This window comes from Scardinius erythrophthalmus (assembly GCF_964197995.2).
Source record: "Scardinius erythrophthalmus genome assembly, chromosome: 12".
NCBI classification, from domain to species: Eukaryota; Metazoa; Chordata; class Actinopteri; order Cypriniformes; family Leuciscidae; genus Scardinius; species Scardinius erythrophthalmus.
In genome coordinates this window covers 16404783-16427350 of record NC_138232.1, presented here as the reverse complement: position 1 = coordinate 16427350, position 22568 = coordinate 16404783, and the positions used below count along the sequence as shown (strand labels likewise).

At 37.5% G+C, this 22568-nt stretch overlaps 2 protein-coding genes across 9 annotated transcripts in view; one reads left to right on the top strand and one right to left on the bottom strand.

The window, feature by feature from the left end:
• Positions 1–22568, top strand: part of dock7 (dedicator of cytokinesis 7) — a 44395-nt gene that overhangs the window by 4668 nt on the left and 17159 nt on the right. For 4 of the 6 annotated variants that reach the window (XM_081381041.1, XM_081381040.1, XM_081381039.1 and 1 more), the window contains exons 5-31: positions 430–559; positions 698–910; positions 1027–1112; positions 1193–1259; positions 2683–2832; positions 3225–3305; positions 3950–4112; positions 4311–4453; positions 4593–4686; positions 4780–4942; positions 12265–12382; positions 12502–12572; positions 12807–12945; positions 13781–13882; positions 14598–14684; positions 14772–15003; positions 15540–15704; positions 15813–15982; positions 18963–19052; positions 19463–19558; positions 19674–19814; positions 20369–20482; positions 20570–20737; positions 20857–21008; positions 21226–21395; positions 21622–21776; positions 22164–22346. In XM_081381041.1, the coding sequence (XP_081237167.1) occupies positions 430–559; positions 698–910; positions 1027–1112; positions 1193–1259; positions 2683–2832; positions 3225–3305; positions 3950–4112; positions 4311–4453; positions 4593–4686; positions 4780–4942; positions 12265–12382; positions 12502–12572; positions 12807–12945; positions 13781–13882; positions 14598–14684; positions 14772–15003; positions 15540–15704; positions 15813–15982; positions 18963–19052; positions 19463–19558; positions 19674–19814; positions 20369–20482; positions 20570–20737; positions 20857–21008; positions 21226–21395; positions 21622–21776; positions 22164–22346 (3643 nt within the window). Of the gene's footprint in view, positions 1–429; positions 560–697; positions 911–1026; positions 1113–1192; positions 1260–2682; positions 2833–3224; positions 3306–3949; positions 4113–4310; positions 4454–4592; positions 4687–4779; positions 4943–12264; positions 12383–12501; positions 12573–12806; positions 12946–13780; positions 13883–14597; positions 14685–14771; positions 15004–15539; positions 15705–15812; positions 15983–18032; positions 18126–18962; positions 19053–19462; positions 19559–19673; positions 19815–20368; positions 20483–20569; positions 20738–20856; positions 21009–21225; positions 21396–21621; positions 21777–22163; positions 22347–22568 lie in introns of all 6 variants that reach the window. The other 2 variants (XM_081381043.1, XM_081381042.1) reach the window with 2 other exon arrangements.
• On the bottom strand, positions 4255–9598 carry angptl3 (angiopoietin-like 3). Of its 3 annotated transcripts, none has more exons than XM_081381049.1 (8): positions 8991–9593; positions 8668–8778; positions 8290–8407; positions 8092–8205; positions 7799–7894; positions 7289–7561; positions 7000–7204; positions 4255–4467 (listed from the first exon to the last, which is right to left on the bottom strand). In XM_081381049.1, exons 1-7 carry the CDS (start codon positions 9501–9503, stop codon positions 7029–7031), a joined length of 1401 nt encoding a protein of 466 aa, XP_081237175.1. In that variant the 5' UTR covers positions 9504–9593; the 3' UTR covers positions 4255–4467; positions 7000–7028. The 3 variants fall into 3 exon arrangements, with proteins under 3 accessions (XP_081237175.1, XP_081237174.1, XP_081237176.1); XM_081381050.1 differs by lacking the exon at positions 4255–4467 and adding an exon at positions 6785–6925; XM_081381048.1 differs by lacking the exon at positions 4255–4467 and having other exon boundaries at positions 6002–7204; positions 8991–9598.

Genomic DNA, 22568 nt, shown 5'->3' with positions numbered 1-22568 from the left:
ACTTTCACGTAATTATGTGACTGAATTTCTGTAATTGTATCCATTAGTAACAAAGCACCACTGAACTGAATTATAGCATTACTATGCAAACTACTCATTGCAAAAGATAATGTGTGATGCTTTACTGACAAAATATAAAATGTAAAATGTAAAAATGTGATGCTTTGCATAATCTTGTTTTCTCATTACAATTTGAGTAGTGACTAATGTTAATTAGAAATAAGATAAATATTCATATTCTGTTATGATTAAACAACTAATGCTCTTAATCCCTTAAAAAAGTAAAATGTTATAGAATTTGAGTTATTTTTTAATTTGTCATCGTTTTACACACACGCACGCGCACGCACGCACACACACACACATATACATTCCATTTTGCATGCTGATTAGCATACAGGTAATAATCAGTATATTTTGGATCCACAGGTATCACAAGTTGGGCACAGCGTTTAACCCCAACACTTTGGATAAGCAGAAGGAGAGGCAGAGAGGTTTACCCAAGCAGGTTTTTGAGTCTGATGAGTTGCCAGACCACAGCAGCTATCAGGATGATCAGGTAAACATGTCTTTGCTACTTTTGCGTGTTTTTTTGTTTGTTGCTAAGCCCAGTTGAATAATACCCTTGCACAATTCCACTGTGTCCCTCTGCTGAGAGTTTCTCTCTGAATATATTCAGTGATTTTGCATGTTACAGGATGATCTGAAGCGAAGGTCCATGTCAATTGATGACACCCCACGGGGCAGCTGGGCTTGCAGTATTTTTGATCTGAAGAACTCTCAGCCTGATGCTCTGCTGGCTCACCTTCTGGATCGAGTACCCAACGAGGAGATCGACCGCCACAATGAGGACCAGCGCAAGTCAAACCGTCACCGAGAGCTCTTCGCACTGCATCCAGCTTTGGATGAGGTAGAGTATGACATTTTTTTTTATTAATTCTCACAAGTCCAAAGACACACATTTCATGTTCATTCTTTTCAGGATTAATTAAATGTCTTGCATTCTTTTTCCCTTCCTTCATGTAGGAAGAACCCATTGAGCGCCACTGTGTGCCTGATGTTCCCAAAGAACATTTCGGTCAAAGGCTTCTTGTCAAGTGCTTGTCCTTGAAGTAAGTGGGGAACAGACTCAAATTTAACCTTACAACTACAATTACAATTTTGCTGATATGCTTCTCTTCTTACTTTTAAGGTTTGAGATAGAAATTGAGCCAATATTTGCAAGTTTGGCCTTATATGATATCAAAGAAAAGAAAAAGGTGAGCTGTTATGATTCCTTGTGTAATGTACAGTTAAAATTTGTGTGGAAATCTAAAGCCCAAATAATGAATATTAAGTAGTTTACTGTTAAACAGAGGTGGGGAGTAACAAAGTACATTTACTCTGTTACATTTACTTGAGTAATTTTTTGGAAGATTAGATTTAATTGTGAGTACTTTCACTTTAACTCGAGTACATTTCTAATGAAAACTGTACTCTTACTTTGTTATGCTGGACAACGTTCCTCTCCTTATTTTATTTTAATGCAATGCATGTTATGCTCTTTTTTCACAAATGAATCACTTTTTTTGAGTCAATTCTGTTCAAAGACTTGATTTTAAGTAAGTTGGCAAAACTGTCTAAATTGGTTTGTGAATCCGTTTGAATTATATTACTACAGAGTATGACATTTACTTTTTTTTACATTTTTTTTTTTGATATATACCTTAATGTATACATTAAATAATCTACCATTGTTCATATAGAATGAAATTAACACATTGGCTGCGAACTGTTCGCCTTGAAAAGGAATGCCTGTGCTTCGACACAGTTAACCAGTTTACATGCGCCTGCAGACGTTACATTTTGGAGAACAGATGGAAGAAGATCCGTCAGTGCGCATTTTGATCATTGTTTGTGTTCAGATGTTCATAGTGGCCATGAGCGCGAGCACGTGAAGAATGTTTTTTCTTCTCTTTTTTTCTTTTTTTTAGGGCTGTCAAAAGATTAATCGCATCCAAAATAAAAGTTTGTGTTTAAATAATATATGTGTGTGTACTGTGTATAATTAAATTTGTATATATAAATACACACACATGCTTGTATATATTTAAGAAAAATTTGTCATTTATATATTAAAAAAATATATTTATATGTAATATAAATTATATATAAATATATACAGTATATGTATGCAAATATTTCTTAAATATATACATGCATGTGTGTGTATTTATATATACAAAATAATTATACACAGTACACACACATATATTATGTAAACACAAACTTTTAGTTTGGATGCGATTAATCGCGATTAATCTTTTGACAGCCCTACTTTTTTTTTTTTTTTTACATGCATTTGAATGCAAAACTCTGCAGGCATATATGATCCGAAGAAACTATTAACTTGCTGCTTGAGTATTTTTTTCATTGGATACTTTTTTACTCTTACTCAAGTAGCTATTCAAATTATTACTTTTTTACTTTGAGTAAATATTTCTATAAGTACTTGTACTTTTAGTTTTTGGATACTCTACCCACCTCTGCTGTTAAATAAAATAGAAATTACGTTTGTTTGTACATGACATTGCTAACTAATTTCAACACTAGAGGGTAGTAGTCACCTGTTCAAAGATTGCCTCCCACAGAGACTCCCACAGACATTAATGTATCCTATAATTTTCCTGTCTTAATTTTCAGATATCAGAGAACTTTTACTTTGACTTGAACTCTGAGCAAACGAAGGCCATGCTCCGACCACACATCCCATCTGCTGCTATCTCCACTCTGGCCCGCTCTGCCGTCTTTTCAATCACCTACCCTTCCCAAGATGTCTTCCTTGTTATCAAGGTTGGTTACATACATACACACACATATATATATATATATATATATATATATATATATATATACAGTATATATAATAATCTTATGCATCAGTTCATCATATTAGAATGATTTCTAAAGGATCTGATTTGATATTGAAGACTGGAGCCATGTAATAATCTAATTAATTTATGTATGTGCTTTTTAACATTCTAGCATTAATTGATATTTTCAAGCCAATTGGACAGTTTAAGTATGAATGGATTTAAGAAATGTATAGTTTTCTTTTTGTAGTTGCATATTTGATGATTATTCCAATGATTTTAATATTGCATTAATGTTTATTTAGTGTTTTGAGTAGTGTTCACTGAAAGCAGTACATTATCAGTGCTCATCTGCTCTGTGTTTGCTTTCAGCTTGAGAAGGTGCTACAGCAGGGAGACATTGGAGAGTGTGCAGAGCCTTACATGGTCTTTAAAGAGTCTGATGCTGCCAAAGTAAGCATTTTCTTATAGTTTGTACATTATACTAGCCTGGCAAGCCAGACCTACATCAGGATGTTAGGTCTGGCAACTCACTATTGGCACGGCTCAATCCGAGGGGCAGGATAAACGGTTGTCTCTCAAAATCCCTCTGCATGCAATAGGATAGCGCTACAACCAATCAGAGCAACAAAGAAGGCTAGTTGGTATATTAAACTTTTGCCGTATCCAGTCGGCAAAACTCCAAACACATCTTCCTTTTTTAAAAATGACTTAAGTGCCGTTCTTTGCTCTTTTCTCAAAGAAAAGCTTAACTCCAAGTCCTCCAGAGTCGCGGCCAAAGCCGATTCGAAAGACCGCTGTTCGCCAGCAGCAGCCGCCATTCTTTGTTTTCAAGTAACAGGGAACCGTCGCAACTCTGTCGTCATTATGTTAAGCCCGCCCCGCCTACTCTATACACGATGTGATTGGCCTGACCTGAGTTTGGTTTTTCCAGTTTGAAAGTCAACGGAGTGTTGCTAGACCAAACTGGCTGCAAAATAAATTTTGCTGCCGCTAGGGTGCGTCTAGATTTCTAGGCTAACATTATACACCAACTCCTGGTGGAATTCTTTTTAACATGGTGACTGGTATTTCTATTCTTTTCCTGGGTATCACAGAATAAGGAAAAGATTGAGAAGTTGCGCAGTCAGTCCGAACAGTTCTGTCAGCGACTAGGGCGTTATCGGATGCCCTTTGCCTGGACGGCCATACACCTCATGAATATAGTGAACAGTGCAGGCAGTCTGGAGAGAGACACAGAGCTGGAGATGGGGCTTACAGGTGAGTCTACAAATGACACCGATGGTTGTGCATATTAATCCTGTACTTGGACTTGTACAGTTTGAGGTTAGTGTTCCGAACAACATTTGAATGGGTGACGAAACCCATTGAAGCAGGACTTGCCGCATCTCATTTTGTCTTTCACTTTTGCTCTTTATTGGATCTCTTTCTAACTCTTGACTCTGCACCATCACACAGAGAGGAAAGGCTCGTGGTCCGAACGGAGGAACTCTAGTATTGTGGGGCGTCGTTCGTTGGAGAGAACCACCAGCGGAGATGAATCATGCAGTCTGACTAGCTTCAGGCCTGCCACCCTGACTGTCACCAACTTCTTCAAACAGGTTACGCTGTTATTCTAAAAGAAAAAAAAAATTCATAGGTCCAGTTACCCGTCATTGCATAGGTCAGACTGCAAAAGCTAATGAATGAAAGCTTTTCACATTTTATATGTTATTTATATTATATTATATATCATATTAGGAAGGAGATCGACTAAGCGATGAAGATCTCTATAAGTTCCTAGCCGACATGCGGCGTCCATCATCTGTGCTGCGTAGACTGAGGCCCATCACAGGTAGAACTCTCTTGGCATGTTTTTACAATGTATTTTGACCTCATGAACCATTTATGCATTGACTTATGTAACTCATTTACTTTATGCCCTTAGCCCAGCTGAAGATCGACATCTCTCCAGCCCCTGAGAACCCTCACTATTGCCTGACGCCTGAGCTGCTCCAATTGAAGCCTTACCCTGACAGTCGAGTGCGGCCAACAAAAGATATCCTGGAGTTCCCTGCCAGGGACGTTTATGTGCCCAACACCACTTATAGGTATAACCAACTTTTAAATGTCTAGATCAGTGATTCTCAACATTTTTGACTCCAACACCACAATAATATTCAAAGGCCACCAGTTTTGTTTTTAATCTGTGGGCACTCCTAGTTGTAAATTAAAAAAGTAACACAAATAATTAAAATTAAAATAATTACATTTCAGGATTCCAGAATTTTTAGGAACTGAATGTTCTTCAGGGATTCTACACTTTTAAAACCAGTGAATTTACATGGATTAAAAACAAATATTTGGCTTAAAAGCGGCGTGGCATAACTAGTAAAATATATACCTTAGCTGTTTATTAATTTACATGACTTTTCCAGGTCTAGAAATCACCATTTTAAAATTAGGCTGCCTCATATATCCATGTTTTCCAAGACTGGAAATCCTGTTTGTTCAAAGGAACCAAACGTTGAGGGGGTGAATTTAAATAAGAAATGTCTTGTTTTTAGTTGTTTTAGCTTATTTTGTCTTTATTTGAAACATTTTGTTGGCTTGAGGATTTTTCCGTGGATGTTTGCTGAGGCCCCGCCCCCTAGATGAGAACCGCTGGTCCGGATTAAATTTAGAATTGGCCTCACTTTTAGCCTTGTCTCACTTTTTCTTATTGTTAAATAGCCAACTGCGCTCTGTGTAAGCAGTCGGCCTTACTGCCCTTACTGTCTAACCCTGCTATTTAAGCTTACTAGTTTAGTCAAGGTTGGTCAGACAAAGATGCTTATCTTCTGCATATGTTGACATAACCTGTCATTCAGAGGACATGTTTGTCCACTCTCAGCCTGTGCCAACTTTGTTATCTTTTTTTGGACGATCCGTGTAGTCAGCCTTGATTTGAGTTGTGCTGAACAGGCAGATTGGGACAAGAGTTTACTGCAGACAAATTTCATGGTCTAGATTTATCACACGTGTCACGTCTGTCGTATATGCAGGTCGTATAACGTTATTAATGAAGGGTTGATTTCCCACTTAGGTTAAGCTTGATCCTCCTGCTGGATTGTTTAGTATCAGTTAAATAATTGTTTTTCTCCCCCACAAACTAACAGTAGCTTTAAACTGTGTGGAAACTGGTTTATTTCAGTTATGTGAGCCCCCAATGAAATTGCTCATAAATTGTATTCTCTGCTGAGAAGATATTGCTGAAATTTGTTTTCATTATGCAGTGGTTTACAGTTATTACCAGTAAAAAAAAAAAAGCTTGCCGTGTGAGTCCAAGTATAGTTTGAACGATTGTCTCACTCGAGTGCTGTAAGTGTCTAATTTAAAGAAATATTTATTTTTTATTTCTTTATCTTATTGTCTAAATGTGTTGCTATAAATATGACGTACCCAACCATCACTGAGAAACATTCTGTAAACTAAATATACACAATACAGCTGAGTATGTACAAAGCATAACCAGGAGTCAATATGACTCAGTAACAGAAAATGACATGCAGACCATAATGATACATTTCTTGGTAACACTTTGTAATAATTTTCAACATCAAAAATACAAGAGCATATATATATTGCATTTTTTTGTATATAGAATAATATAAATGTTTTCTTAAGCGTTATGGTTATGAATTAATGAAAGTTATTATAAAGTGTTACCCATTGCTTTTCTACTGTTGCACATTTGTCTAAATTGCTTAAATACATTATTTAAGTAAACATGCTATATGTGAAATGATGTTGAGTAGTTCTATAGTTGAATGCAGTGCAGTTCTATAATATTATCCATACAAACGTATTGTTGATTCCTGTTGACTCTTGATAATAACATGCACCAGATCCTGTTTCAGAGGTGTGATCTTGCCATTTGTTAGGATTGATTTTTTTTTTTTTTTTTTTTTTTAACAACTCTTCTTGGTCAGTAAGTATGTTATCTGGTGACCTATGAAGATTTTGAACTAAATGTTGCAAAACCCTTTGACTTGGTTTTTACCCTCTACCAGAGTCAATGACCTGTTGCAGTTGCATCATTCAGTTTCGGCTGTCTGTAGAGAAAGGGAAAAGCTTTGTTGGCCAGTGTCTACTGCCAGTGTGACACCTCTAATTGATTCTGAATTACCCGATAGAGAGTGGGTATAGGGTCAGGGATTATTGAAACTGGGTTGATGGTCTGATGGTGATCTTTGTGGATTTGAGAGTGAAGGAGCTTCCTTTGGCTGGCCTCCAGTAGATTCCTTTCCTGCGCTGGTGGCGAGTCCTCAACCTCACCCAGGCGTATCTCCCGTTTAAGTTGGTGTCCCCACATGCATCAAACCACCAACCACCTGAAACCAGCGGACAATTATTATTCAAGGGATATTCAATTATGTATTGTATGATATTAAATATTTAATTTGTCCGTTTGATACCTGTGTAGTTGCGGGCACAGTTGGACTCGTCATGATTATCGTTATCTCTGTCTTTGGTTGAGAACTTCATGCCCGTGTGGTTGCTCATGGCATCAGGCAGATCTCCGGACAAAGGTGCCACGTGAAGGGCGTAATCAGATGCAGGGCCTTCTAGGGTGAACATGTACTCTATGGATCTCTTTTCCTCTTTCCAGTCTTCCAGTTCAATGTGTAAAATGTATTCTCCTTGTCGAGCAATGGAATAGATCTTCGCCAAGCCAAGCCAAAACTCTTCTGTAACACAAGGACATTTGTGCTTTGTTAAAAGCTGAAGTTTCCATTTCTAAGTGGTCATGCCTTGAATTATTTATAATGATCATGCCAGGAAGAGACATGTGATTAGAATCAGTTTGACTCTTCAGCTAAAGATGAATCATACTACAGAAGCTTAAGCTGTTCATATTTTATCAAGCATCTATAGTAGGAGTAGTAGAGAAGGAAACGTGACATGACACAAAAGGGCACACTTACTTTCCAATTTGCCAAAGCCATGTTCATATTTTTCCCACGACTGGTCAAAATCAACAGAACCATCCTCCCTCCTCTGAATGACTGTTGCTGCTCCATCTTAAAATAAAGAGTTAAAGAAAACTGTAAAAAGAGAATCCTAGTTCCATAAGATTGGTGATAAAGGCACAACCTTCTAAGCTAGGGTTGTAACCACCTAGGTAGGGTTTCTTGTGCCCTTTGTGATGTACCTGTCACAGTTTTTGTAACAGATATCAGTAGGAAGTCTGATTAGAAGTGCATTATTGGTCTCTTACCAGAACTTATCTCGCAGTAAACATGGAAAGGTTCAGATTGATTGGGTTTGATCGGGTAAATTCCACTGGTCCTCTGGCCTCTTTTGAACACATCACTGCAGTCTATTGGAAAGTCTGTGCAACAAAACACACAGTTGATGGTTTTGGTTTTAATAAAGCAACAATTTAAATCGCTAATTGATTTCATGCTTTTCTTACCATTTATTTCTGTAGTTCCATTGGTGGAGTTGATTGTTAGGTACCGAAAAGGGTCTGGCGTTTCCGGGTTTAAATCCAGAGGTTTTTCAGCTGTGTCTTGAAAAGTGTCATAGTTCACCTGAAAATAAATTAATATATTTAATCTCAGTAAATGCAAATAAAGCCAGGAGAGTTAAAGTGATGATAATTTTAAATTCAGTAAATATTCTTAATTTATATTCTGTAGGATTTCTAATATAAATAAAATATACAACACATTTCAATCGCCTGAAATTGTTCTTTGTGAGTGCACTATGTGTGGGGACCCTTTTTATTAAAAATACATTGAATGATAAATAAAAAATGCATAATCTGAATTTTGTAATGAAAATAACATACCTTATCCTCAAGACTCTTAATTTTGACCTTCTGGTAATTTAGCTGTTCGTGTTGCTCTTTAACAGATTTAAGCAGGTCTGTAATGGTCCTTTCTTGTGTTTCAATCACATCCTACAACAGATAAAAGTTGTCAATGGAGTAAATGCATAACTGGATTCAGCTGACCTGTATCTGAACTTTTATTGGTGTACATTTTTTTGTAGCTCTTGCCATCAAGTATGATTCACATGCATTTTGATAAATTTTGAAAATGTAAAAATTGGTATTGCGAAGCCCTATAGTTATGTGAATTTGGACCTTTTTAATTTGAGATTTTGACTCACCTTCAAAGCAGTGATCTCTTGAAGTTGCTCCAGGGGCATCATGCTCTGAGACAAGCCCTTCAGCTTCTCCTCCAGTCCTCCAACCTTGCTGTGCAACTGGTTTCGCTCTTGGAGAATATTGTTAATTTTTGAGTTGATCTCCAGTGACAAGTTTCTGATCTCCTCATTATTGGCCTTCAGAAATATGGTCGTCTCCTTCAACTTCTCTTCTTCCTCTTTGATCTCACTGGTGACCACTGAGAGCTGGTAGAAGGAGCGGTCAAAGATGTTGAGCTTCTGGAAGATGTCGTTGATCTGAGACTTGGTTTTGTGCACAAACTCTCGGAGACTCTGGCCGAGCTGGAGCAAACCGTTAGCCAGGAGTCTTACGTCATCTAACATGGCAAAGCGGGATCTAGCCTCAGTTGGCGGCGCGGTTATTAGTATAGGCGCCTCGGTGGGTGCTTTTTTCAGGTTAGAGGCTGCGCTTGTTGTGGACAAGCTTAGCCAGAAAAGCAGGAAAATCAACATCATGTTCAGTGCGTCAGTCCGTTGCCAATGCCTGTCTGTGTGCTAGTCTCTTTTAACCTCCCTTTCTCGCTACTCTTCTCATCTCCTACTCTGAGAACAAAAACAGCAGAGATTCCTCAAATATATACCGCTACACTGAGAGGGGAGGGAGCATTTGGTAATTATTAATCTGGCTTTGCTTGAGCCTCCTCCTCCAAATCTGTGGAAAGTTTACTCTGTGCAGACAATTTACAGTATCACACACACACATTTCCCCCGCTCACCACACATCCATAACCTGGTCCCTGGTTGCATCTGATAAGCAAAGATGAACGATGCTGATGAATCATCCTGCCGATCGATCACATCATAACCGCGGCCACTTGGTGCTCTGTGCATGCACCGCTTGATGGGAATTAATTATAAAAGTATGCGATTTATGGTTCTGGCTTTGATTTAATGGCCTCCTGAATCAGCGGAGCATCACTCTCAGGTGCCACTGAGAGGCTCTGCATGTACAAGCAGGATCGTCGCCGGATCTCAGAATGGTTCGGCTCAGGCGGTAATAGAAATGAGTGATGACTGAAGTTGGGGGAGTTTGTGCCATTTGCACTGATATGAACAGGCTTTTTATTTACTGCTGCTTCATATTAATCTCCCTTCAGGGTTCAGCAGTGCTTTTTTTTCTGTTGGCCTGGTCAGGCCAGTAGTTTCAATTTTAATCTAGCAAATATTTTATAATCTAGCTCACCACAAAAAATATATTTTTTAATATATTTGAATAATTTGAATAAATTCTATGTTTTAAAAAGCTTTACTACTAGGTTTTTAATTTTCAATACATTATACAGCATTAAATGCACGTATTCATAGCTGTATTCACTCTTGCAATACATATAATTTAATACACACACACACACACAAAATCTCATCTCATGTCAACCACTTAGATACCATTGGTAAAATGTTGCATAATGTTTATGGTGAAAATTTTAATTGTAAGAATTTTCAGCAACAATTTTCAGTAAAGATGTTTTAGCCTTGGTTTACTTTGTTCACATGTGCTGTTTTTAAATATTTAATCTTAGCAGCTTGTAATGGGGATGAGTTAGTCTTGACCAAATGTTTGCAAACACCCTAAATTTGGACCCTACTGATAAACTATTCAACCTGTTACTATTTTTGATCTACTGAATCGTTGTTGTTTTTCCAGATGTTTTAATTGTGGAATAATCTCCTCTATTCAACACATTTGAATTTTACAAAAGAAAATATATCAACTATAGGAATATTCCACAAGAAAATGAACATTTTCTGATTAAACATGAACATTATTTTCCATTAAGTTGAGTTGTTGTCATTGAGTTCTGATAATTGGATTTACATGACGCTTGCTTCTGCTTCAGCATATGACCAAATTCAAATATCGGCATATTCTTGCGCATGTAAATGCAGACATTGAAAATATTTTGATATATTAATGTTATGTCTGAAATGTCAAGAATTTTTGATGTAGTTTAAATAACATGTATAGCAAAATATATGGTTAATTGAAACTATTTATGGACGCTGTTCTGTAAATGTTGGGGTGAAACAAACTTGATTGCATTTTTTGTGCCTGCCATATAACTTGTTTTATGTTTGCTGTGTTGCAGTGATGTATAATCATTGCCTTGCTGCAAGTACGTGCTAACTGGTTCTGTTCAGATAGGTGTGCAAAGTTTGGCCTCAATCCATATTTGTGGACACAGCAAACACGACCTGACTCCCATTGTGTACCCAGAGGCCATTCAGCTTGTGTGTCAGCGTTGTCGATAGAAATTTCATCTCCAATGTCCTTTCTTACACCCTGTGCCAAATACATTTTTTTTTTTTGCAGTTTTAGCTAAATCTAGATTTGCGGATTATGCAGATCTAGATAGATCTAGTTTGCTGTTTGCAGATCTAGATAGATCTGAACTGAAGAACATTTTTTGGCTGGAATTGCTCCAAATTTTTTGTTTATTGAACCTCTTGGGTTTTTTTTGTATTTGAATGCAACTTATATGGGAATATTTTGAATGGCACAATGTACAAGCACTTATTCACTCCTCCCTTGCTCATTTTCTCCTAAAAGATCACAGTATGAAATAAGTGATACATACACACCACATTAGATAGGAGGTGATATTGAGAGTGCATGAGAGTTATGTGCTCCTGGGAAAGTCTGTGACCTTTGCGGACTGTGGGGTTTCCCAGGAGAGTATGTTCCACGTCACTGCAGTATTTCTGTCTGTTCCTGCAGCTACTGTAACCACAGAACGGAAACGGCTGTGCAAGAATGGAAAAGATAATGTTAATGCCCCAAATTTTATCCTGGCCTTTTTGCTTTAAGATGTTTTCACATGTGAACAGAAACTGTTGAATTTCTGTTTTGTGCAACTTGTGTACTTTGTAATTTAATTTTGGTGTAATATTTTGAAATTACTTTTAACTTTCAAAGTTTGCATTTCCTGTTAGTTTTAACCATGGGTTGTGGATTTCATCATCATCTTTGTTTTTACTTCATGGACAGTGGACACATTTCTGTCTCATTTTCAAATAGTCTTATTTCAGTTAAGGAATAGGCTGAGAAACCAGAAGAACATTTCCAGAATTATTTACCTTTGAATATAAGATTTGAAAAACTTCTAAATATGTAACAAAATGTATATATTAAAATGTCTATTTAATTGAATGGGAGCAGTAGGGATTGAAACATTTGATGTATAAACAACTTTCCTTCTTCGTCTGCCTGCACTTGTAGGAACCTCCTGTACGTGAACCCACAGAGCCTGAACTTCGCAAATCGTCAAGGTTCTGCCCGTAACATTACAGTGAAAGTACAGTTCATGAATGGGGAAGATCCTAGCAACGCTATGCCTGTAAGTTCTGACAGATTAATTTTAAATCTCATAAAGCCAAACATGTCATGGGAAAGCACTCTCTTGATTTGGAGAAGTGGAATCATATACTTACAGTTCTTTCTTCCATGGTCTCTTAGGTAATCTACGGGAAATCCAGCTGTGCAGAGTATTCAAAGGAGGCTTACACTTCTGTAGTCTATCATAATCGGTGAGTTTGTGGCTGCAGCATGTATTAAAAACTCATGCAGAAGTCTTCAACATGAAATCAAACATCAGCTCGGTGGGTGACGGTCACAGTGTTAGTTGTACGTGATTTTGGAACAACAGTTGGTCAAGTTTTTGTTTGATTTGGATTTTGCGTAAGAAATGGATTGTTTACACTGACGGTTTTAAAATATTTCTCTTTTTTTTTTTTTTCATTTCTCAAATGTTCTTTCCTCAGATCACCTGATTTCCACGATGAAGTTAAAATCAAGCTTCCAGCCTCGCTGACCGACCATCATCACATCCTTTTCACTTTCTACCACATCAGCTGTCAACAGAAACAGAACACTCCACTGGAGACGCCTGTTGGATACACGGTACATACAGTGCTCACACACACACACACACACACACACACACACACACACACACACACACACACACACACACACACACACACACACACTATTATTCAAGAGTTTAGGATCAGTAAGATTACATTTTTTTAAAGAATTAATACTTTTTTCAGCAAAGGTTCATTATTGATCAAAGAGTGACAGAACACTTTTACATTGTTACAAATAAAAAGTAAAATAAATGCTGTTTGACTTTTGAACTTGATTTCTTCTAATAAAAAAATAAAAAAATAAATTGTATCCTGGTTTTCAAACCCTCTTTTGGCATTAGAAAAATATTACTGTCAGGATTTACTAAAGATACGCTGTAAAAGAAATTGCGCTGAAAAAGGCGTGGACACCGGCTTACCTTATTGCATATGCATTTGTAGGAGTTTCCCTTTCAGACGCAAAATTTATGGAGGAGAGTTTTTTTTTGATTGACAAATTGACGATTAATGACAATTGATAATTGATGATTAATTTTCGATTGACAAAAATGAGTGCATGTGAACCTTCCTACTGAGGAGTAGAGTAATGGCTGCTAAAATGTTTATGTATTTTTGATCAAATAAATGCAGCTTTATCCCAACTTGAACAGCACTGTTCACAAACACAAAATGAGCACTCGCACTGTGCTAATAGAGAACGCATCTATCAGATTACACAGATTCGATAACATAGATTTGCTTTGTTGTGAACTATTGAGATGCCTTGAGAATTTTGGAATTGGAGTATGACTCTTTGAATCAAATGTAATCATGATGTGCCTGAAGGTTCCCACCTATAAGAAATGTTGTGTCTCTGTCTCCCTCAGTGGATTCCCATGCTGCAGAACGGACGCTTGAGAACAGGTCACTTCTGTCTGCCCGTATCGCTGGAGAAACCGCCTCAGTCTTACTCTGTTCTCTCTCCTGATGTAAGGCAGTTTCTGTCATACAACACACATAGATAAAGCTTAGAAGTTCTTTAATGAGATTTTGGTTATGTCAAGTACTTTTCATTTAAAGCCACACTGCGGAACTTTTGCGGGCGCTAGGGGCACTAGACCTGGAACTTTCACGTCTAGCGCCCCTAGAGGCCACAAGCGCCGCAGCACTGTCGCAAAAGTCTAGAAGACAGTATATCAGAGCCTATGGTCACGTGACGGCCGTAAAGCGATACGTTCTCCAGGTCACATGACCTGTTCAACGACGGTCCGTCTCCTCCAAACTTACATAGGCGGTATTTCAAGAGGGCAGCCCCGCTCGGAGCATTAATAGTGTCAAACGCTGTATATTGGCCTGAGGAATCATTTAAAATAACTCGTATGCGTCAACTCTTTAGGTCCCAAAGTCCACGGTGTGGCTTTAATGCATTAGGTGTTAAGAGTTTCCTCATTGGTCAACAACATTTTTTGACAATGTTAAAACAAACTGGAACATGCTTTTACAATAAAGTACTTATTTTTTCTATATCGAGATGATACCATTATTGTTAGCAATGCTGTTATTTTTCAAAAACTGTGCAGTGGGATGATACTGTACAGATGATTGTTTTTGAGCGTTTGACAACATTTTAGGGTAGCAATGTATAATAATAACCATTTATTGAAAGAAATTATACTGGAAGTTCATTCATGCATTTGTGTGTAGGTTCCTCTTCCTGGAATGAAATGGGTGGATAACCACAGAGGGGTGTTTAATGTAGAGGTTGTGGCTGCATCCACCATCCACACGCAGGTAACTAATAGTTAAACTGTCAAAATACTGATTCATTTAAAGCCTACAAACACATGCATTCTCTGATGTGTTTCTTTCTTTCCCCAGGACCAGTATTTAGATAAGTTCTTTGCTCTGGTGCATGCGCTGGATGAGCACATGTTCCCTGTGAGGATAGGAGACATGCGCATTATGGAGAATAATCTGGAGGCTGAGCTGAAGTCTAGTATCGCAGCTTTGAATTCATCTCAGCTGGAGCCTGTGGTGCGCTTCCTTCACCTACTGCTGGACAAACTGGTTCTGCTGATGGTGCGGCCTCCTGTTATAGCTGGGCAGATAGGTACTTGCAGTCCTCCAACCTACACACTCTAAGAAAACACACAGAAAATATTCACAACTTTAAAGAAATACTGGGCTAATAGGATATTGGACTCCATGGGTTCCAATACAGGTTTAGAACATTGAATGATCACACAATTTTCATTTTAGCGTGATCCTTGCAAGTCATCTAAAATGATTTTGGAAGTTCGGCCACAAATTAAAATTGTTATTTACTCCAAACCTGGTTGCTATTTCCAATTTAAAAACAAATCATTCTTTTAAATCAGTTATTTTCAACCAGCTCACATATTAGACTGAAGGATTCGTTTGTGAATCAAATCAGAAGTTGGCCGTAGAACTTGTTATAATCACTAGGATCAAGTCATTTACACACAAAGCTGGATAGGTGACTCTAGACTTTCTATTAAACACAAAAAAAGTATATAACTTTGTTATTCATATATTTTATTAATTTATTTCAGAACTGCATAAAATAGTTGCTAGTCTCCTGGTGGTTTCCTAATTATCTTGCGTTTTATTTTCTATTTACTGTAGTGAATCTTGGTCAGGCCTCTTTTGAAGTGATGGCATCTATAGTGAACCGTCTACATAAGTACTTGGACACCAGTCAGGATATGCATGGGCGAAACAGCCTTCTCTCCTCATATATCCACTATGTCTTCCGCCTACCCAACATGGATCCCAACTCCCCCTCTCCAGGTCAGGTTTCAGCTTGATCTTTAAATCTGTGGCTTTTGGTGTTTAAGATTGGTTAAATTAGTTATTGCAATGTGTTTCTTTTTAAATGTATTCTGTTCTGCATATTAGGCCCAGGAGGATTGGGTGGTTCAGTGCATTATGCCACAATGGCTCGTTCTGCTGTTAGACCTGCAAGCCTCAACCTTAACCGCTCTCGTAGCCTTAGCAACAGCAACCCAGACATCTCTGGCACTCCCACTTCGCCAGATGATGAAGTACGCTCCATAATTGGCAGCAAGGTAAGTAGACACATTTCAGCTGCTCTGTTGGCTACTATACTTGTCTATTAATATTATAGACACGTCGTCATAGTTCATATACATATCAAAGTGTATTTTATTAGTGCTGTTGAGACATTTTTTGATTGCTCCAGCTGGATGTATTCATTATTCTTATGAGTGCTTTTATAGATCATTGACTTTCTGCACTAGATTGCTTACTTAGCTGATCAGCATTTCCCAATATTACAGGTCAACCTATAGCTCACCAGAAAGACAAACTTTAGCTGGAACATTTTATGGACTTAACCCATGTTACACAATCTTGCAAAAAGGAAAAACTAAAAAATAACTGTAACACAATGAATGTGTGGTTGAGAACGGTGTCCAAAATCCTTTCTACAGTTTGCCTTTGATGAATGTGTAGCTGATAGCTCAGTGATTTGTATGCGCTGTTGTACCCAATTTACTGAATAAATTATGCAAATCAGGTAAAATGCGAAATTTAATAACAGATTTATTATTCCACCATAAATAAACTGAAATCTTTAAGTACATGGCTGTAAATAAACTTTATCTAAATAAACAAAGTCTAACGACACTACATTCAAAACTACATTTTACAGTATATTTATTACAAATGTTTTACAAAAATAAATGTAATAATTTAAATTAATGTAGTTCTATTCAAACTGCTACAAATTTTGCCAAAAATGTTTACATTGCAAATCTGTTGAATGTTCTCATGGCAACTCAAGAATTTACTACATACAGAAGTTTGGGGTCATTAAGATTTTTTTTTTATATGTTTTTGAAAAAAAGTATCTTATGCTCACCAAGACTGCATTTATATGATTAAAAATACAGTAAACTGTAATGTTGTGAAATATTATTTCAATTTAAAATATCTGGTTTCCATTGTAATATATTTTGACATGCAATTTATTCCTGTGATGGTAAAGCTGAATTTTCAGCATCATTACTCCAGTCTTATGTGTCACATGATTCTTCAGAAATCATTCTAATATGCTAATTTGGTGCTCAAGAAACATTTCTTATTATCAGTGTTGGAAAGTTTGCTGCTTATTTTTAGTGGAAACTGTGACATTGTTTCCAGGATTATTTGATAGTCTATAATAGCTTTTATTTGAAATAATTGAATGCTTTAAATGCTTCTTTGGTGAACCAAAGTATTGTTTCCTTTAAAAAAAAAAAATCTTGCGAAGGCCAAACTTTTAAGTTGTAGTGTGTATGATGTAGTTGACATGCTTTTAATAATGAACCACATTCTCTGAACTGTTTTTTTTTTATTCGAGGTTCACTTAAGTATTAACTGATCTTTTTCTCCCCTGTTGTATGAATGAAATCAATCTGGTTTCACAATATGCACTCTCTGCTAACTGTGCCAAACTTAAGCCCAAAGTATACTTCAACCATCCGCGTTTCGCGACAGACCGCACACTGTCTGCAAGACATAATTGTCGTCATCAGGAGGGTCCGCCGACCTCCACACACACCGCATACAAGATGAAAGTTGGGACAGAAGAGCCCACTAGTTGGCAATATGCAGTTGTGATGTATTATGCAGTAGTCGAAAAAGAGTGCAGAGAGAGCGATACAGAACAACATGCTGTTCCAAGAACAGTAAACAAAGCAGCATTTCATTCTCCATCATTTATGTTTTGGGTCTTCTTCTAAACTTTGCATACAATGGCGAATGTCCTGCAAATGACTTAGTGCTGCCCTCTGATGATTTGTAGAGTATAGAAAAGCAATTGTACTTTCTTATCTGCACTCATTGAGTATACTTTAAAAGCTGTGCGGACACGACTGTGTGCGAGATGGAGCGGAATGCGGAAAATGAAGTATACCCGGGCCTTAAGCCTTTTTATTTTGTTACTTAAAGATGCTTGATACTCTAACCTGTTACTGTTCAGGAATGACAAATTAATATAAACTAACTTGCTCCCTTGCTCACTTGTCTCATTGACCTGTAACCTTTGACCTTTCACTGTTCCCTGGCTTGCTTGCGTCTGCCCGTGATCCTTTTGATGCCACCCTTGGCTTGCAGGGCTTAGATCGCTCCAACTCCTGGGTGCATACCATGGGGTGCAAGAGCGCCCCCTGGGGGACCAGCCCTGGCTCAACATCCGATACTAAGCAGGTCATTCTGACTATCCCAACCCCCAAATACTAAGCAGAATCCCCCTCTTCACACAGCCCTTCCCAGTAGCACTAAAACGACATTATCTAATAACTCCATGGCACATTTCTCCTTCACTGCATTTTCCTTTTTTTCTTTTTTTTTTTTTCTTTTTCCAACCCATCCACTCTTCTAAAACAGTTATTCTCGAAGCTGCCTCATTTTTCTTATTCACCATTTCACTTTATAAAGCATTGCATGGGCAGAACTAACCAATTTCCATTTTCTTTCTGCTTGGCATGTCATGATATGCTGCATGCACATGTATGCGTGCGTGTGTGTGTGTGAATGTTTTGTTTGTCTCGTGAAACTTTTTTTATTTAATTATTATTATTTTAATAACTGGCATCTGGTTAAGGCTAATCATTTTATTTTCTCATTACTCAGTGCCTGTAGTAGTCTGATTCATTAAAGCAAGCATTCATGCATACATGAGCACATGCGTACATACATAAATACATAGTATGCATAATTTATTTATCACACCAAAACACTTTTAAAAAAATCTCTTCAGTCTCCTTATTGAGTAGACTCTGTAAAGACACCATATCCCTCAGAATGGCTATTTGTCTGATGAAAACTATAATTGTTCAATTTAATAGTCAATTGTATATATATTTTTTAAATCTATTGTGATATCACAGTTTTTGCAGTCTTGTTCTGTAGTGTGTGTGTGTGTGTGTGTGTGTGTGTGTGTGTTTATTTGTATAGGTATTGGTAGTGGTTGGTGAATGGCACCACATACTCCTGTCCTCCACTCTAATCTATTGTCACCCTTCCATTCATCCCCACCCGTAGGCCATGGAGCGCAGTGGCAATCGCATGTCATCGCACACTGAGAGCGCCAGTTTCTTGCAAACATTAACAGGACGCTTGCCGACCAAAAAGGTAGAGACCCAATTCCTGGAGAGCAGGAGCCAACCCTCTCCTCACCTGCGCCTGTCTGTCTTGGGATGACTGGATGTTGTTGTTGTTGTTGTTGTTGTTGTTGTTGTTTTGTTGCTGTGATTGTCATGTACTTGTGGATGCTGGGTACAAGATCTTCTCTTTACTATGAATGCCACCTGAAGAGGGAATGATGTGTCACTTGTGGTCACTGTTGGTCTTTTAACGGGTACTGTGTTTATTTGTTCAATGTTTGATCCATAGAATAATGAATCCTCCCCACTCTTGCAGCATCCCAATGGACATTATGTCAAAGGACCGTTTCATATCCCACACTAGAACTAAGACACAGTGACTTGTATGCATTGTATTTGGTGGTGAATAGTTCTTTGATGGTTCCTTCCTGTTCTCAGCTCTTTCATGAGGAGCTTGCCCTGCAGTGGGTGGTCAGCAGTGGCAGCGTGAGGGAGGGAGCCCTGCAACAAGCCTGGTTCTTCTTTGAGCTCATGGTAAGAGCTACCTTACCCATACGTTTCCATGATTCCTCCTTTATGATCAAAAGTGTAGCATCTGCTGTTGAGGTTGTGAGAAGAACAGTGTGTTCTTGATCCTTTCTCGTTTCAGGTTAAGAGCATCATACACCACTTATACTTTACTGACCGACTGGAGTCTCCCAGGAAGAACCGCTTCCCTGAGCGCTTCATGGATGACATCACTGCTCTGGTTAGCACCATTGCTGGTGACATTGTCTCACGTTTCCAGAAGGTGAGGATTGTTTTTGTATTTGTTAGTTTTGACCATTTTTATTTTGCTTTACATAATATAATTTATTGTGTTAAAAATATATAGAGAGATATGTCCACAGAAACATGGGCACAAAAATAAACACACACATATATATTAGTGCTGTCAACGTTAACGTATGTGATTAAAAATATTTAACGCATTTAACGCAGCATCCGTTTAGTATTAGTATCAGTCATACTGGCCTTCATTCATAAAATGAAAATTGCCATTTAAACAAGTATTTAAAATAAAGGCTGCTTTAAATAAACTATTTTATGTTATTTCTACATTAATTTGGAGATTAACTGTGAAATTATTAAAATATTAAAACTTATAATAACTTCTATTAAAAACGTAAGTGTTTTTTAACTGCGATTAATCACAATTAATTATAGAAAATGAATTGTGATTGATCTAGTAAATATTTTGAATCGATTGAAAGCACTAATATATATATATATAGATTATAGTTAAAGATTTTGAAGTGGTGAGTTTGCTGTTTCATGTTTGTCTTTTCTTTACTGTCTTTTCAGGATCTTGAGTTGGTGGAAAGGCTCAACACCAGCTTGGCCTTCTTCCTCAATGACCTCCTGTCAGTCATGGATAGAGGCTTTGTCTTCACTCTCGTCAAAACCTACTGGAAACAGGTACCTTGAAAATTGAGCTCCAAACAACATGCTATGCTTTTTATACATTGTTTTTTTCTGATGATCTTCTATTCCTCCTATTCCCAGGTGTCCACCAAGCTCTATGCACTACAGAACCCCACTCTAGAGTCTCTGAGACTGGATTTCCTGAGGATAGTCTGTAGCCATGAACACTACGTCACTCTAAACCTGCCATTCAGTCTACTTACACCCCCAGCATCCCCTTCTCCTTCAGTCTCCTCTGCCACATCTCAGGTATAAACACAAACTGAGAAAGGTTAAATTGTGATAAATTCTCTATGACAACAAAATTGGATTATAAAGACTTTCTTCCCATTTTTTGTTTGTTTTTCTTTCTCATTGTCTCCCACCAGAGTTCTGGTTTCTCTACCCATGTGCAGGACCAAAAGATAGCCAACATGTTTGAGCTGTCTGTGCCCTTCAGAGAGCAGCATTACCTCGCCGGTCTCGTCCTGACAGAGCTGGCTGTGATACTAGACCCTGAGGCTGATGGCTCAGTACCCTGGTGTGTGCCCTATTTTCATTATTTTAGGAATTTTTGTCATTTTAATATAAATTAAAGTATTTTAATTTAAAACAATTATGTATGTATGTATGTATGTATTTTAATAGTTTTATTATTATATAATTCGTTTTAATACAATTTAATGTAATTTGTAGGGTTTTTTTTCCATCTGGATTTTACCAAATGTGTAATTTGACACACTCTTCTCTTGCTGTAGGATGTTTGGTCTCCATAAGAAGGTCATCAGCGTTGTTCATAATCTGCTGTCCAGTCATGACTCGGACCCACGTTATGCTGACCCTGAGGTCAAAGCCAGAGTCGCCCTGCTCTACCTACCACTCATAGGCATTGTCATGGAAACCCTTCCTCAGCTTCATGATTTCACTGGTATGTATGAATGTATGTATGTGTGTATGTGTGTGTGTGTGTGTGTGTATATGTATATATGTATATATGTATATATATATATATATATATATATATATATATATATATATATATATATATATATATATATATATATATATATATATATATATATATATATATATATATATATATATATTCACACCCATGTTGTTTTTTTATTTTAACTTTACTTTTATCATCACAGAATCCCATAATCAGTGGGGGCGTCCTGTTGGTCCAGGCACCGAGGAGCAGGAAGCTGAGGGTAACAGTATGATCAGCCAAACGGTTGCCATGGCAATTGCAGGAACATCTGTGCCACAGATGTCACGGCCTAGTAGTTTTCTGCTCAATCCACAGGTATTGTGATCTCACTGTTCACAAACTGCTTAAAATTGTATATTTTATCAAAAAACTAAAAATGCAAACATGTTAAAATATTGAAATTACAATCTCTTAGTTAATATTTTAGACTTTAGCTTACAAAAAAAGTTTAGACATCCACGCAGTAGAGGGACAAAAATGGCACCCTTTGCAAGTTTTTGTGAACGTCCTTTTTTATTTTCGTAAATCTTAAGCGGCCAAAACTTCTACTATAATAATTCTTCTGAATAAAAAGAAAAGATTACTTGCTGTTACAGACAATTAGACCAAAGCAAAGTTATACAACATGAAAGCTTCATTATGCAGTGTATGAAAAAGGAGAATACCAGTCCTTTACTTAAATCTATACACCTTGTTCTCCAGGCCACCCGTCAGCATGGCTCGTTCTCGGCTGAGTCCAGTCGAAGTCTGCTCATCTGCCTGCTCTGGGTGCTGAAGAATGCAGATGAGATGGTACTTCAGAAATGGTTCACTGACCTGTCTGTCTCCCAGCTCAACCGTCTGTTGGACCTGCTCTACCTCTGTGTCTCCTGCTTTGAATACAAGGTTTGAATAAACTTCATATTTGAGGGAGTTTTAACCTTATGTTTTAATCAGAAGTTGCTCCACAGCACTTTTAGGTCTCTTGGTTGCAATATACTGTATCTGCAATATGTCTGTTTACTTTTCCTTTCATCTCTAAATAAATACACACAATCTGCTCATCTATATCCTTACACCTGTTGAGTGAAATTAATTAGTGTTTGTGTGTTTCTACCCATCCATCTC